Genomic DNA, 17,531 nt, shown 5'->3' with positions numbered 1-17,531 from the left:
CCACCAGTGTCTCACCCAGCCACCTTCTGGGATCGCCTGTGTGCCGGAAAAAACGAGTTGCAGGTTTCCGACGAGCACCATCTTCAACATATCTCCACCGGTACATAATCTTCATGATCTCCATCACCTTTTTACACCTCTGAACCATCTGCATTTTCTGAAAGACGAGATAGCCGGAAAACTCAAATTCGTCGGAAAAACGAGGTCGCCGGAAAAACGAGGTTGCTGGAAATGGAGGTTGTTGAGGTCGTACAATTACCACCGTCCCCGTCTTGTCGTTGTATTAGGAGTTCGTCGAAGAACAGGGAAGCCAGACCAGGTCGTCACCGGAAAACTTGGCAGACCATATTTCTCCCTCTCATCGACTTTCTCTTTCTTTGATTGACAATCTCTTTCTCTCTCTGGTAGCTTATGTGTGTTAAAAATAAAATTTTAGTTTTACTCCCTCAACTAATTTGTATGACATTTTTAGTCCAAAACATTAACGAGGTTAGTGTTCCTTTAGACGGGGAGTGGTATAATAAAATAGGGTGAAAGTTGGGAGTGGTGGGTGACAAATCGAAAGTTGAAAGTGTTATCTACCAATAAAGAAAAGTTGAAAACTCTTATTTTTTTACTTCACACATACAGTTCAGTTGTTTCATTCCCAACTCCTTCTCCTTCTTTATTCTTATTCTTAAAACTTAGCGAAATCACGTTAGACGGTACTCTGTCTTATTCATCTGCATATATATTCGATGCTTATAATTTTAGGAAAACTTAAAGTAAATCCCATGTTTAGAGATTCACTATTTATCACCCGAACTCAAGCAACAAAGCACATGATGACACATAAGTATATAAGTTAAACTATCAGAAAACAACATGATAAAATAAAAGAATATATAGAATTAGAGATAGAGATGAGAAATTTGTTATGAGAGGTTTAAAATAAAATAGATATCAATTTAGAAAAAATCGAGAGTTTTAATTATGTTATAAGTATGATGATGTCGTAAATGCTCTAAGTAAATGTGTTCTCTTTATTTCAGGCGCCTCCTACTCATCATTAGAGTCGTTTACCTTTTCAGCTATGCTATATTTGCTAATATGATACCAACGGTCTTTTCTACCAATTTGTTTAACCTAGAGATAAATTTCTTTTATGGTTAGTCCTTTCTTGGGGTCAAGTTATGGAGCGGGATAGCGCCTACAACTCTATGGTTTTATTCACTTCTATAACATTCGTCAGGGTACCTTATCCTTCGTTGAAAGTTCTCTATCAATGAGAGTAGTGTATAAACTCCAACATTTTGAAGGAGATAGGTGAAAATATGGAACTATCAATCATATTGGATGACCAAACTATTTGGCAATTTAATGACTTACAATATATACACACTAAAATCCATAGTATTGAATCTTAAGAAGAGAGAGCAATCAAATATACAATATATTAAAAAGAATCATTTCGTAGGTATATTATATCACAAAAAGTTATTATTTAAATATTGATCACTTTGGTGAAACAATAATACAATATTCACTTAATTTTTCAAGTATCATTACCTAATCCGCAATTTAGCACCTAATCCAGTTCCATGAAATTAGTAAATGCTTTTATTTGGAGATGTTTCTTCTAGAATTCATTTTGGATTATATTTTAGTCGTCAACCACTCGTGTTTGACAACGAGGTTGTTAGTTAAGAAGCTTTATTATTCAAACCGGGTATTAAAAAAAAATCCTTACTTCGGTTCTAATAGAAACTGAATTTGAATTTGGGTTTTCACTTTCCAATATTTAAATTGTGTTTTGAATAACGAATCCGAATTCAGACAACAACATTTCAAATTTTAAATACGCTGATTCAAATAACACAAAAATCAGCCCTCTTAATGAATCGACTCTCAACTTATAGCCTTTTGATGTTAACAACTTAACTACCACGACTTAAGATTTTTCTGAATGCTGGAGTTGTCACACTAATAGCTCTTAAAATAAAAGATATATATATATATATATATATATATATATATATATATATATATATTTTGTAATTTTTGTTGTAAGACAATCTACCATGCGTCTAGGTAAAGTTAAAAGAATGAAAAATATGTAATCTACTTGAATAGAAATTTAAATTTAGTCTATAATTATTTAAAGAAAAGTTGGATTTTAGAGTAATAGAAAAAAAAATGTATCCTTAAAAGTTTTCTCTCATTTTACTTTATTTTATATAACCAAATGCGTTAATCAGTTAATCATTAACGTTGAATAAGTTGTAAATTCATGCATCATCATATTGAAATCACCATATTGTTTTCAATAAAGTCGGCAACGTGGACTTGATTTGAAAGGTTAACGAACAAAAGCTAAGCACATTTGATTAGAAAGCTTAACGAACAAAAGCAATCAAAGTGATTTGTATTATTTTTATTTTATGTTTTGAACGTTTTTTTATCTTCAAATTTACATATTAAGTACACGACCCATTCTTCTTGATATAAAAGTCTTATAAAATAATCAAACCTTTTTAGTTTACATTACGTAAGAAAAAAAGTGATTTGATATTCGTATATATATACATGCATAAGCATGTATAAAAATACACACACACTAGTGGGTGTCCATCGCTTTTGGGGCATGTCGTAAGCGTTAAATGTTGGTATGTTCTTCACATTAGTAATGGAAAAACATGATAATTAATATGATAAACGTACAATAGCATACGTACATGTTACAGTAGAGAAGCATGATGTAGACGAAATGATTGTCAACTTCGTCGAGTTTCCTTTTAGAATGTATAGTTTAGTATGAGATTTAGGGTTTATGTGAATGCCCATTTATCAGCCGGTTTTCGGCATAAACCACAAACCAAACTGTTCGTTACGGTTTGAAATTTTTGAAACCAGCCGACCGAAAGAAAAGAAAAAAAACCAACCGTGAAACTAAACCGATGACCAGTTTGAGCGGTTTCATGGTTTTAAACTGTACCGTAAACCACCCATAAGTGTGTATAAGTACTCCTAGTATATTTTCAGCTCGTCTATCTTTACATGTGAATGGTGTTTTTTCATCTTGCCACAACGACAAGATTAACATACGTCAGAAGGATATGAAACTGTGGACTCTAAGATTCCATCAATTTGGAGTTTTGATTTGGGATTCTTGTTAATGTGTTTCCATCATATTGAATTCTTATAAAATTCAATATGTTTCCATAATGGAAATCATAACTAAAACCTTGCTCATGCAATCAATAAGCTGAAATAATATTTCTAGTTAAGTTTGGTACATAACAAACATTGTGTGTACAGGTTATAATTAAGTAACAAAGTGGAATATTATCCTTGACTTTAACCAATACATGAGATCCATTGCCAACATGTACTACCAATTTGTCTTCTTTCAGCTCTCTAACCCTCTTTAACATATGCAAATCATTGCAACCACAAATACCACACGCAATGTCAAAGCATGAGTTACTAGAGTTATTCTCTTCAGCTCAACAGTGTAGTCCCTCCATTATGGATTGCCTCCCCATAGTAGTACTGTAGTTGCCCCTGATCTTTAAAGCATTTTTTTCAAAGCAGGGTCGGCAAGAGGGTCATTAAACCCCGGCAAGGGCTTTAAACCCCCAATTTTAAAATAAAAAGTTGTTATACGACTTGTATACATGTTAGCAAATTGGCTTAGCAGATCATTCGAAGTATCCATTGGGGTAAAAAGGATAAAGAAAGAAAATCATTTTCAAAAGGATTCATTTCACAATCAGCTAATTCAAAATGACGAAAATTTGTAATTCCCTAATATTAATATTGATGGGTTTGTTTCATGATGATGCTATTGGAACATATAGTGGCACCAGGGTGGCCACATCGATAGATCTTTGTTTTGTTTTTGTTTGTTTTTATTTAAAATTTCTTTTATGCTATTTTCTGAGACCTACTCATTTTTGTTTATGACATAGTATCAATATTGATTGAATTCATGTCAATAAGCAGACACAAATGCGAGTTTTTTTTCTCTTTTGTGTGTTATTTATTTTCTTATTTATATTTACAAGTTACTGTAGATATCGTAACGAATTTAATCCATAGCAACCGAACGCATGTTAATGCACCGCCACAACATGACGAGTATAGAAGTAGTTTGATACAAAACGACTAGCCTGGTTGTTACTTCACTTTGAGAGCATTATACTCGTAAGAAATAAAAGTTATTCAGAAAAAGGATCCCGGAATTTAATTAGCTTTAGGCCTTTAAATGGTTAAGTCATCCTTGCTTAGAAGCCCATGTCTCTAGCATTCTTGTATTTAACTTGATATTTATTCTTATAAATCTTGAATTTTAATCAGCAATCTAGATATTGTCATGCTATACAGATATTTCCTTTTAGCCTATCCTCTTAATCTACATATCAAAATTCTTCTTTTTGTGTTACCTTCATGATCTTTTGTTTTCGTAGTATAACTTTAAGATGTTAATGATACATTTGTCATATTTCACAACGACTAATTATCCTCCAAAGTTGGCTTGTTTTTTGACCCGTGATCTTGTTCTTTTTATAGACAGCAATTTCGTTGGAGGTTTCTCTCACATATCTCACTTGAACTTGAAAGTGGTAACATGTGTCTTCAACTCTTGTATTTCTTGTATTTGACATTAAATTCAATAGAATATAATGGACAACTTGAAAGGGGTAACATCAAGTTTTTTTTGTTACTTTACCATTACTATAATACAAATTTAATTATTATTATATTATGTTTTGGGTAAACGTTATTAGGTTGGGTGTTGTGGATGAGAAAAATGGGGACCATCCATGCCATGTAGACAGGATGACACCTAGCACACCACGACAGCCACCTTCTTAGTGGCGCCATCCTCCTCTAGCACCACCATGACAATGTCATTTTGAAGATTGGATATTGTGCAAAAGTGCCCCCTTCCTCTCCTTTGCGTGAAGAACGCAGAAGAAACAAAGGTGGGGTTTGTTTTGTGTAAGGAAGTAGGGTATTTTTGGCATAAAGTTTTTAAGAGATTTTAGGAGTTTCAAACTTTTAAGAAAAAGCTTATACTCAATTAAAAGTCTTGTTTTGTTCAAAGAGCTTGAGGCTTTTAGATCAGGAGAAAATGTTTAAAGCTTCTACTAATAGCGCTTAGAAAGAGCTACAAGCTTTTAATATTTTAATTTACTTAAATAATCTCCCAAAATAAATACATTTACTATTATTGTTTTTAGTTATGCCAATTTTAGTAATTTTATATATTTTATTAAAAGTTCTAGCTACTCTGCCAAACATCTAAATATATCTAAAAAGCTACATCTACCAGCTAGTTTTGCAAAACATACCCGTAAAGAAAATAATATTAAAACCCTAATATATGGTGGGCTGATTCAAACTCTAATATCTGATGGGCTAATCAAAGAATGTAATTGATGGACTTTATTTAAAACTAAAGCCCGTATATGTACACTAGACGGGTGCCCGCGCGATGATGCGGGAAACCAAAATCCTAGTAATCATGTAACAATTACGGATGTTCAAAGTTCGTTTGAAATCTTAAAAACGTTTAAACCAATCGCCACTTTTGATTAGCTGGTTTCTGAATGTTCAAACCATAGAAAACAGTTCGGTTTACGGTTTATACCAAAAATAGGCCTATAAAACCGGACCAGACTGTAAACTTATTAATTAAACTCAATGCGTGAAACCAAACCATTAGTAACGATTCAGTTTAAATTTTCGACGCTTTAGTTTTCGTTTTCAATGAAAAAAAATCAAACCAACGGTTTAGCTCATTATTTAACTTAGAAATCATTAAAACTGAATTGTGAACGCCTATATGTAACATGTTAATTTTTTTAATTGAAAAAAACTTTAGCAATACCATATCCAAATTAAAGACAATAAAATTGTTACACCCCGACCAAAGGCGGCGGAACATGCCGGGGTGCAACGATTGCTCATAAGCGCATGACACTATTTAAAGCGACAATATTTAACAAACTCATTTCATTTCACATCATCGAAAATGTCACATAACCAAATATTCATAACTCAAATACAACAAAATATAACAAAATATAGCAAATCAATATTGTTCAGTTTTGCTAATATCCTAACGGTATTTGTGACGTTTTCTTCACCGAACTCCATAATCAACCTAGATGCAAACCTGTAACATTTCATAAAATAAAGTTTATCAACACAAAGGTTGGTGAGCAATTCATAAGTTTGAACAATAGATATATAGTATGAAAAGCCACAAAACTAGTATACAAAACCATAAATAATAGCTATAAACTTGGATAAATAGTTATCGCTAACAAGTTAGCGACACCCAACTATAAGGGGTTGCCAAATAGTTTAGGATTTTATAGTTATCGTTAATTGCATTACGTTAACGACACCTTGCCATGAGGGGTTGCCAAATGGTCTAGGATTTATAGTTCCACCATCCAAAAGCGATAAACACATAGTCAAATAAGCATATAACACCAAATCGAGCAATTATTCAAGTAAGGTATACAACAACGTTTGTGGTTTAAGACCCAAGTATAAAACATTTAGTTTAGATAAGTTGAAATGTCACCCCCAAAATAAAAGATAGAAAACGGGGTATGAAGTTACTCACATTCAAGTAATAAACTTGAAAGATTGAATATTTGGAGATTTGCCGGAACGACGAGTTTAACGTATGAAGCCTAAATAAAAGAAAGTCTTGGATTTAGAAAGGTTGTCTTGAAGATCTTTAAATAAAATAATTGTTGCAAAAACTAATCAATTAAAGTTCAAGGTTTAAAATGTAACTATTTAAGAATTTATAATAATAACCCTTTTTAAAAAATGTAAGTTTGCTCAAAACCGGGTTAAAGTATCTAACCTTAATATTTACTTAACCAATGTTAAGTAATAAGGTGGGTAAAATGCTAAAATGCAAGTTCTATTAGGCTAAAGATACTAAAACGGGTTTTTAACGAGTGTTCGGGTTGTCGGTTCGGGTCTTGACAAATGGTCAAACCCAAAGTCAACTTTCCAAAATATTAATTGTTATGAGATAACTCATTAAAACATACTAACACTTAACCAAGTGTGTAGATCTATTGTTTAGAACTAACAACGCACGTTAAGCGAGTGTTCGGTTTTGTCGGTCCAAGCTATGTTATGAGATCAAGTTGGATCCAACTATTCCAAGTACTTAAGAAAATAATTAAAATCAGTTTGTAAATTATTTTTTAAAGAAATACACAAGTCTTGATAACTAAAAACACACTTGTGTGTCTTAAGCGAGTAAAAGTCGGTATAGTTCGGTCTCCATCTCACAAATAGTTCATAGATGGTTTCTACATGCCCAAATATCATAGAACTTGTATATTGGTTTATAAATGAAGAAAACTTAAATTTTACAACAAAAAAAGTTAACTACAAGTCTTTTAAGCAAAAGTTTCGGTTTAGTTCGGTTTCCATCTCCCAACGAGTTCATAGATGGATTCCATATGCTTAATATCAAAGAACTTGTAAAAATGATTTTTGAAACTCAAATCTAGCAATAAACATGTTTAAACAACTATTTTAACAAAACTGGTAAACAAAAGTTCAGTTTCCGGTTTGGACTAGTTTCGGTTAAACCGAGGTTAGTCTTATACAAACCCACACCATGGAACTTGTAAATAAGATGAACAAACTAAAGGGTTAGAAGTTAGTCATAAGTGATATGTATAATAAGTTATGTGTGTGTAAATATATATCAAGAACACGAAGTCCTCCATGAAGCCTTGCCTTATGACATTCGAAACTTAACCAACCAAAGTGGGTGAAGTAACAAATAAAGGAAACAAGGGGTGTGTATTATATATATGTTGTACCACCATATTCAAGAGTTAGTAAAGTTAGATGAACAAGTTAGAATGAAAGACTATAGTTTGTTTGACTTGAGAAGTCAAAACTTCAAGAATACATAAGAAATAACAACCTTGAATCTATGGAGTTTGAGAGAGTTTTTGGAGATGTAGCAAGAGTAAAATGAAGAAGATGGGTGTGTATATATAGGGAAGGAGTGAAGGGTTGGGTATAAAGATTCTTTTATGGTTTGCATAAAAATGGGTATGTTTAAATGGTCAAACAATGCATAATAAAAAAAATATATTTTATATATTTTAAATGACAAGATCCAATATTTTATATATTTGAAATGCTCGGGTTACAAACGTGTCGGGTTTACATAACAAAAGTGACCCGAAATTGACGAATGTCACAAAAATGCTCATTTTTATGGTGTAATTTTTAAAAAAATGTATTAACGTATGAAAAAGTTACGGGCGTTGGAAAATTGTTGGTGGGAAGTTGGTTACAATTATAATAAAAAATAACACATAGGTAAAGATGAAGGTTCAAAGTTGTAATAATTTTTTAAATTTACAAAAGTTGAGTAAAGATGAGGGGGCAATGTTGTAACTTTTTTCATGTATATTTTCTAATAGACAAGTTTGTCCTTATCTTACATGCTATAGAAGGTGTACCTTAAGCTTTACAAGTTGTGAGTTACTTAAAATGTAGGTGTCTTAATTTGCCCATGTTTCATGCATTATATATAGTATAGATGTGTGGAAAGAAAGAATTCAGTAAATAAATTATCAGTCATTCTTGTATATATTTGGTAGTTTATTTAACTTAAATATTTTATAAGTTGTGTTTTATTTCGTTCTTTTTTTTGTTTAATTTATCTTATTATTATATAATATAAAAGAGAACTTTGTCGATGTTGGACTATGATTGGTCTATTTTGCGATGAGTGATAAGGCCAGGTAAGTTATAATTTTTTTTATTTTATTTTAAATTTGATAATGTAACGCTCGGGTTTTAACAACGACCATGTTTTACCGACATTTTTTTAGTTCGGGTACCCTAACGAAAGTAATCAAAACCGATCGAATTTGTGTAGGCTCACCGCCACAACACTCGAGTTTTACCAACACTCGAGGTTTATCAACGTCATTGGTTTTACCGACTGAATAAACGTCATTTTGAATATTTAATTTTTTATATGTAAATTTGACGGGTTTATTTTTGTGTTTTAATGCTTTGGTTTTACCAATATTGTTTATATGATACCGTAACAAACGTAAACGAAACCGACTTGCCCGGCGCAACGCGCCGAGAGAAAAGCAAGTTGTATATAACAAATTAAAAGTTTGGTGTCGCAAGGGTCTTATTGGGCCACTTGGTGGCACCGAACTAGTCCGCAGAGTTTGTTTTTGTTTCTTTAGTTCTGTCGTCGTAACAAACATAACAAAAACCGAGCGAACGCCAATTTTTTGTGTTTTTTTTCTTTAGTTCCGGGATCGACAACAATCGGCTTTTACCAACGCTCGAGTTTTACCGACTGACGCCACCCTACTGGTCCACATCAATTTTTATACGTTTTCGTTTTGTATTTGGTTTTAATTCCAGTACAAAAACACACATAAAGACGTCACCAAAACCGACTGAATGCGTGTTGACTTACCGGCTCAATGCTTGGGATTGACAACATTTGGGTTTTACCACCGTTCGAGTTTTACTAACCTGTCCGGCGTAACACGCCAGGTAAAAAACTAGTCAAGTATATTTAAATTTAATGTGGTAGTGACACGTGACATGATAACTAGCAAAACTGGGTTATTCCACAACACATAAAACATGAAATTGTCTCTCTATCTACATAAAATTGGCATAACAGAATAACTAACAAAAATAGGTTCTCTCTTAACACGCAACCTTATATTATATACCACAAAGAATCAATTATAGATTTCCCCATAGAATGATATCATAACTTTTGTGTAATCTAGTTATTATTTTAACAAAAGTACGTAGTTGTGTACGCTGTTAGATATTAAACTCATATTTTTAAATTCTTTTTAATTTTAAACGAAATATTTATATTCTACCAAAGCGCAATAAATACAAAATGAACTACTTTTGTTGGCATCTAAATATTAGTGCTAACCAACATATTTGGTACCAACAATGGCCCGGGGAATCATAGCTTTCTGGTAAAGAAAAAAAAAGACACGTTGTTGAGATGCTTAAACAGAAAATTTTAAGCTAAGCGTTATAGAACTCGTTAGATGTTTATGTCACAATGCATGAACACAATATTCAATTTACTCATCTTAAAATTATAAAGAAATAAAAATAAAAATTGTAGTGAAAATTGAGCCGTTAGTGCCGAGATGGAAGCATTAATAACGTTAAACAACTCTCACACACCTTTACTTACTTTTTCTTTTTCTTTTTTTTTTTTTTTTTTGTCTCTGTTCACTTCACTCTCACTATCGATATTAGTTTAGGGCTTCAGATCCAATCCAAACTACAGAAACCCCAGACAATTCAACTCCCATGGAACCACTCGATTCGGACCACAATGTTGGTGAGGTCGACACGTCAGCGCCGTTTGAGTCGGTCAAGGAAGCCGTGAGCCTCTTCGGTGGAGTCGGCTTTTGGAAACCGCATAATAAGCAGCACCTTCATGCTTCTGAGGTCCCCTCTTTCTCTATGTATATGTATATGTATTTGTATCTATAGCATACACAATGCTTTTGACTTTTATCTCGGTCAAAGTTGCCACTTTTTTGTGATTTTTTAGTTAACTTACAATATTTTTTCCCATCATTTAACCAATTATTTAGCTCTAGTATTTGTTTGTTGTTATATTGCTTCGAAGTAGAGTTTTTGAGGGCCAGTTTGGTGGTTAATTAGGTGGTTTGAATTGGTTTACTTTTTCTCTTAAAAAGTCATACATTTGTTTTGAAAATATTTAGATGGTTAACGAATAATAATACATAATTACTTATTCCAAAAATAAATTAAAAGGTAAACAATAAAGTTTAAATGCCCAGTTCAATTTTTAAACTAAAAACTAACTGTATGAATCTCAATCCGGCCGCCTTGCTTCGGTATCAGGTTTAGGGTGTAGGTAGTTTAGTCGGTTTCAAACAATTTTTGAACACGTTGCTTATAATACTGGACGACAATTGTACTCCCAATTTCAGGCCTGATGGCCCATACTCAGCTCAATATCTGTCGGGTATACCCGTTAGTTAGTTAGTTAGTTAGTTAGTTAGTTAAAGATTCGCTGTTTGATTTTTAAATACATTTCTTACTGTAGTAGTTTTATATAATTTATTATACAAGAAAACTGCAATTATATAAACTAAAATGAGTGAATTACTAATTATTCCGTTACCCAAGTACAAATAATAATAAAAATGATTTATCGATATGTATCGTGTAAACGGGTATTTACTTTCGGGTATATGTCTGTATAACATTTAGACTTTTAATATTGTGTTTACCAATTTATTCACTTCATTTCAGAATGACGTTGAAGAAGAATTTGATGCTGCAAAAGCAGAAGAGCAAGCCACACAGTTGGCAAAAGATCTTGTTGTAAAAGAAAGGGAAACACTTGATGTCTTGAAAGAACTCGAAGCTACAAAAACCACCATCGAAGAGTTAAAGCTCAAACTGCAGACCGAATCCGTTACAGTCAACCTAAAAGTCTACGATCAGGCACCAACAGAAGAAAATGACCAAAATAGCCTTGACCTGAACCAGAAATCACCAAGTGGCAGCTTAATGTGCCCATCATCATCTCCAGGTCTCATATTAATGGAGTTGAAGCAAGCTAAATTGAACTTAACAAGAACAAGTGATCTTGCTGACATCAGATCGATCGTTGAAACGTTTAAAATCATGATTGAGAAAGAAAGATTGGAACTCGAGAAAACCCGTCAAAGATTATCTTCAAATTGTTCGAAAGTTTCGCCTTTTGAAGAAAACGTTGACTTTCCAAGAGAGATTCGAAGGTTGACTTATGAAACGGAGGAGTTTAAGAAAGTTGGAGAGGTGGCAAAATCTGAAGTTTTAGACGCGGTGAATCGAATTGAACAAACGAAGATGAATATAAAAACAGCCGAAATTCGTTTAATTGCAGCTAGAAAGTTGAAGGAAGCTGCGAGAGCGAGTGAAGCGCTTGCACGAGCCGAAATAAACTCAATGTCAAAAAGTCAAACTTTGACCGAACACGAAGGGGTTACACTTTCATTTGAAGAATACTCGTGTTTAAAACGGAAAGCTCGAGAGGCAGATGAAACTTTAGTTAGAAAAGTCAATGAGTCAATGGTCAAAGTCAACGAATCTGAGTTGTCAAAGTCAGAAATGTTGACTAGGGTAGAGGAAGCAATGGAAGAAGTGAAGAACAGTAAGAAGGTTTTAGAAGACGCTTTGAGCAAAGTAGAAAGTGCCAATAAGGAGAAACTGAAAGCCGAAGAAGCTTTAAGAAAATGGCGGTCGGATGATGGTCAAAGGAGAAAGTCAGCCGTTCAAAACTCGACCAAGTTTAAGAATGTTTCATGTAGGACCAACAACACTCGTTTGTTGGACGTTAACGGGGCTCACTTGGGAAGTAATACACCTGGCCCCGTTTTGGGGCCCACAATGTCGATTGGGCAGATTTTGAGCCGGAAGTTGCTTTTGACCGGAGAGCATTCTGGCAAAACTGAGACGAAAAGGAAGGTTTCTTTGGCACAAATGTTGAGTAAGCCTGGTAATGATGGTGGTGGTGGCGGTGACGGTGAGAGTGGGAAACGACGGCCAGGGAAGAGGAAGAAGTTTGGGTTTGGTAGGATTTCGTTTTTGGTGACTAAGCCGAGCAAGAAGAAGAAGAAACATAGTGTAAGTTCAAGACTTTCATGTGCCACTGATTAGAGAGTACTGTGTGTTTTGATATGTATCTGGTGTAATGTGTAGTGTTTAATTATAGTGTTTAAAAATCATCTACTTCAGGGTAATATGATTTGGTCGTTTTACACAAAGTCCCAAATTCATTTCACTATATTTGCATGCTATAATAACCTGGGAAAGATATTTTGAGAACCTACTTACGTGACGAAAGCTAGTAAAAACTCTATTAACCAATGAGCAAACGTTTTGGATTATGTAGTGTATATTATTATACACTTGTAAAAGATATATATTAACTTGAAGTTACACAGTATGTAACAAAATGTTGATGGCGAAATATTACAAATGTAACACATGTTGTTACACAATTATAACATTGGTTACGAATTAATTTGATTTTATAAAAATGATGGGAGAACATTTGTGATACACCAATAACTTGGTGTACTAATCAAGTATCGCCTTCCTTAAATCGAGCCAAATGGCAAATGAGACCCGCACAAGTTTTGTTTCAATGTAATTATTTTCTGTGTTGCGGAACACTCATTTTCCACAAACACATGTAATCATATTTATTTTACTTCAAAGGATCGATTAACTTTGGTTTTTGAATAATTATAATTTAGACACGGGATATATTTCGAAAAATCATGTTTATAATATTAACGCATGTTTTATTTATACTATTATCTTATGTAATTATTTTTCGCATTGCTATTGGCTTGAAATCTTTGTTTTTATTTTTGATAGTTTGTATAATATCCGTTAGTTGTAATGTACACTTTTTATGTGGTCACCCATCATTTGATTATTCTCACGTGAATATTCATAAATGTGACATTTTCATCTCATCAACAATCAATGTATTAAAATGCGTCGATTGTAGTTAGAGATCATATTTCCTTATTAGCCCCAACTTCTCTCATAATCTCATGTCTAAAAACGAGTATGATTTGCCAACAATATTACTATTAGGGTAACTATTACAATAACATGTCACCTTTATCGAATTAAAACATATATTCTTTTACTCATTGTTTTTACAATCACCATTGCTATTGTTATTGCTTTTCCTAACATACAAAATATAATGATATCAGTATACTTAGGGCGTGCATATTAGTCAGCCCAATTGGGCTTAAAATACCATTATGCAAGAGGAGTGATCATGCGTTCGGGACGACAACGTTAAGCAAACAAAGAGAGTGGGACAAGAGTAACGTTTATTTATTTTCCGTGCCAATCAAATGTAAACACCTTGCACTATTTCTAAAAGTTTTTATTATTTATTTTTCTTTTGAAACCAATACACACGTTTCCGAACGATTTTCACCTACGTAGCATTAACGTGGGGAAATACTTTTGATTATTATTATTTTTTTTGAAAAGTTATTACGGATGCCCTTGGTATCATCTGAGCAAAACAAATGTTATTATTAGCAATATAATCTATATTTAAATAAATAACTTATATAATAAATATTTACCTTCATTGTAAATATAAGGTTTTATTAATAACACATAAAAATATATGTAACTATTATAACCGTTATTGTTATCAAATTTAATCTTAGTTTACTTATAATAACAAAACACGATTTAAAAACGTTTGCTTAAATAATAATAAGCTTTGTTTTTATCGATTTAGTGATATAATACTTATAAAACGCTCACTTTTCTTCAACATTATTGTCATTTAAACTACTCATTTGTCATTACAAAAGAAAAAAAAAAGAAAAGTAAAATAACCTTTAAAAAGTAAACTAACATGCTCATTGTTAACAAAATCAAGTTTATTTACGCTATATACAAATATAAACTCATACACCTTTAGAAAGTTAAATAAACCTATTCACGACATACATCTAATAAGTTTAGGAAGAACTATCATAGAAGAGATTGCTTAATTTAGGTAAATCTAGTGTTTATAAGCTAGCCAGGTTAAATAGATCTTGAGCTCTGATCGTCTACCTCAGTTGAATTGATTCTAACTAGTCTTATCTCTATTTCCAAAGTTTGTGGTCGTATAATTAAACTCGGTGCTTAAACAAGTTAGGTTAACTTGAGCAAGAACTTGGATCATTAGTTTTAGAACTTGAGCTTTAGCTCATCCTTTCTTTATGCCTAAAGCTTGGGGTCAACTTCGATGCCAGTGGCGAAGCTTGGACTGAGGCGGGGGGGGCCGAGCTCAAAATGTATACAAAATTTCACAAACGAGGGGGGGCCAGACTCAAATTTTCGGCCAAAAAAAGGCTAAACTTACACTACGTATAAATTTTTTCGGCCTAAAACTTGTAAATTTACACTAATGCGCAAAAAAACAGGGGGGGCCGGGGTCACCCCTGGCCCCAATAAAGATTCGCCCCTGTTCGATGCTTCCTCATATGCCTTTGTGGCCTCGAGGACCACAACTTACGAGACAGTGGTATGTGTCATATGGATGCTAATTATTCTTGTGTTTTGGCTTGTCTTGTCTTGTCTTCGTGATATTATTCCAAGCATCGATTTTAGCGGTTTTACTACCACGGGACACCCCCCCCCCCCCCCAAACACACACACACACAAAACCCACCATGAATTGGCAAGTGCTCTTTTTAGGGGGGGGGGGGGAATGTTCACGGCCTAAAAACACACTTTGACATGACAAGTAGAGAAAAACCGTTTTTGAACGTATACTAGCACCACATGTTCAAGAGTTTCTTTTCGCTATCCCTATATATGTGTTAGGCCAACCTATGTACCTAGTGGAGTATCATATTATCCTTAAGTATCGTCTCAAAATTACTAATTTACTATATTCACGGTTGATGAAATATGTTCTGTTGTCGCAAGGCGTGTTTGGACTTGTATGGGGAGCACAAGGTGCATTGTAGAGAGCTCTATGTTCAGGTATCGTGGCGATCTGGTTAGGGATGTACTCTTTGACATATTAAGGCCTGCTGGGGTTTCTGTTAAGAAAGAAGCATCTGTGACTTTTTTGACTAACCTGTTGGATGGACGTTCAACTCTTCGCACGACTGACATTTTGGTCTTTGGATGAAGACATGGAGTAAGGGGAACACACGTGTGTGGATCTAACGGTGGTTTCTCCTTCAGTGGGCTTGGGGAGTGATGGTTCATGGTTTGGCATGCAGCCCTAAAAGTTATTTCATGCATTGTGACTAAACATTTGAAGACTTGTTTTTGCAATGTTTAACCTTCTATCTTGACGTAAACACTATTTATTAAAAAAAACGAAATAAATTATCTTTATGTATTTCATTTATTTAAATATATAACCATTTTACATACATTTTGCTACTGCCGACAGCTATATTAAACAGGCAGCTTTCAGGAAGTCCGTATTGTTTTCTTCGAACAACTGCAAACAGTAAAAAGAAAATAGTTGAGCACGTAAAATTTGTGTTTTTTCAAAACACTGCGGATTTGCCTGCGTACTTTAGTCGCCGTGTTTGAATTCTTACAAAATTCAATATATACTTCCCATTCCCATCCCTTCAAAATAAAATTTGCAACGTCATATAATAGCAATTATTTTGCACTTTCTACCGACTATAAATAAATAATTTCATTAAATATATATTTTTTATATATTGGGATTTCAATTTTAAGAACAGTGTTATTATTATACCTAATGTATTATTAGGAAAGACCCACCAGTTATAAGTAAAAACTAATTAATAATATAGATTATTCTAGAGAACGACCGAAGAGCGTCAGGGAACCGGAAAAACTTAGTATTGTTAGGAAAGACCCACGAAATAATTTCCCATATATGATATATGATGATATTATTTTATAATAAACTACAAGTCACAAATTTTAATCATGCATTTCTTTTAAAAAAATTTATTGGGTTTGGTTCAAATACATAGTCTTTAAATTAGGAAGCCGTAAAAAAAGTATCAAACATACTTCGTTTGAACTTAAACTAACGGCATTGGAATCGTGTTATCGAACTCTATGATATTAAATTTTAGGTTTTCACTTTTCGATTTCTAACTTGTAAATTTTAGAATTTTTTGTCAGATTATTTTATCTTTTTATTTATCATTGTGTATTTTGTTTTTTTCGTTACTGTGTCTTTTTTCTTCGACACTATGTTATATTACTCTGCATTGTGCTATATTTTACAATTCATCGTGTCATACATTTTCTGAAATTTGAAGATTGTGTAGGATAACTTAACCCAAATTTTATAATATATTCTTATTATAAATATTTTGACAAAGTATATAATTTTATACGAATGTAAGAAAAACAAATTGACCACAATAAAGGTTCTCCCTCTCTCTTTATATATATACAAAGAGCCACTAGCGTTTGTTGTGCATGTGTTTGTTTTGAATTTGTTCATCTCCTCTACTAATTAAAGGTAACCAACCCATTACCCATCACAACTTTGAATCTTTGTTCTTTGATTTAATCAATTCAGTATACCCACCTTTAGCCACTAGATCTATAATTCTTAAGAACATTTTGGATAGTTAATGTGTGCATATAATATATTGTTTATACAAGTTTGAACTTACATTTATTGTAGAATTTGACTTCAAATCACACCATATATCTTAAATTGTCATATTCGTGTTCTAACCAAACCTTTTTTTCAATTTTTATTTCAGATCATCAGTTCATAATATAATTGTTCATTAAATCGACACAGGGAATGCAGAGAGATGTGTTTCAAAGGTAAACCTTCTTCTAACCATGAATCCCAACCTCCCTTTAAGCCATCATCATTCCTCTTAGACGAAATCGGGCATATACATATACATATCACTCACCACAATCTTTGTGAAGATGGTTGATTAATA

The 17,531-nt window shown here is 33.1% G+C and overlaps 1 protein-coding gene across 1 annotated transcript; it reads left to right on the top strand.

The window, feature by feature from the left end:
• The first annotated feature begins 10,329 nt into the window (after positions 1-10,329).
• On the top strand, positions 10,330-12,767 carry LOC143568445 (WEB family protein At2g38370-like). The gene is made up of 2 exons (XM_077054601.1): positions 10,330-10,509; positions 11,347-12,767. The coding sequence occupies exons 1-2, from the start codon at positions 10,369-10,371 to the stop codon at positions 12,736-12,738; spliced, it is 1,533 nt and encodes a 510-aa protein (XP_076910716.1). The 5' UTR covers positions 10,330-10,368; the 3' UTR covers positions 12,739-12,767.
• The last annotated feature ends 4,764 nt before the right edge of the window (positions 12,768-17,531 follow it).

This window comes from Bidens hawaiensis, unplaced genomic scaffold (genome assembly GCF_021521415.1).
Source record: "Bidens hawaiensis isolate Kalapana, Puna unplaced genomic scaffold, B.hawaiensis_p1.1 tig00023992_1, whole genome shotgun sequence".
Lineage (NCBI taxonomy): Eukaryota > Viridiplantae > Streptophyta > Magnoliopsida > Asterales > Asteraceae > Bidens > Bidens hawaiensis.
The sequence above is the reverse complement of the archived record's forward strand: the minus strand, read 5'-3'. Positions and strand labels throughout refer to the sequence as shown.

What these genes read in the sequence shown, in the direction of transcription:
- LOC143568445 (XM_077054601.1), top strand. Translation starts at nt 10,369, where the DNA reads ATGGAACCACTCGATTCGGACCACAATGTTGGTGAGGTCGACACGTCA. An exon ending in AGCACCTTCATGCTTCTGAG is followed by an intron (nt 10,510 to 11,346) that starts GTCCCCTCTTTC and finishes ACTTCATTTCAG; the next exon opens with AATGACGTTGAAGAAGAATT.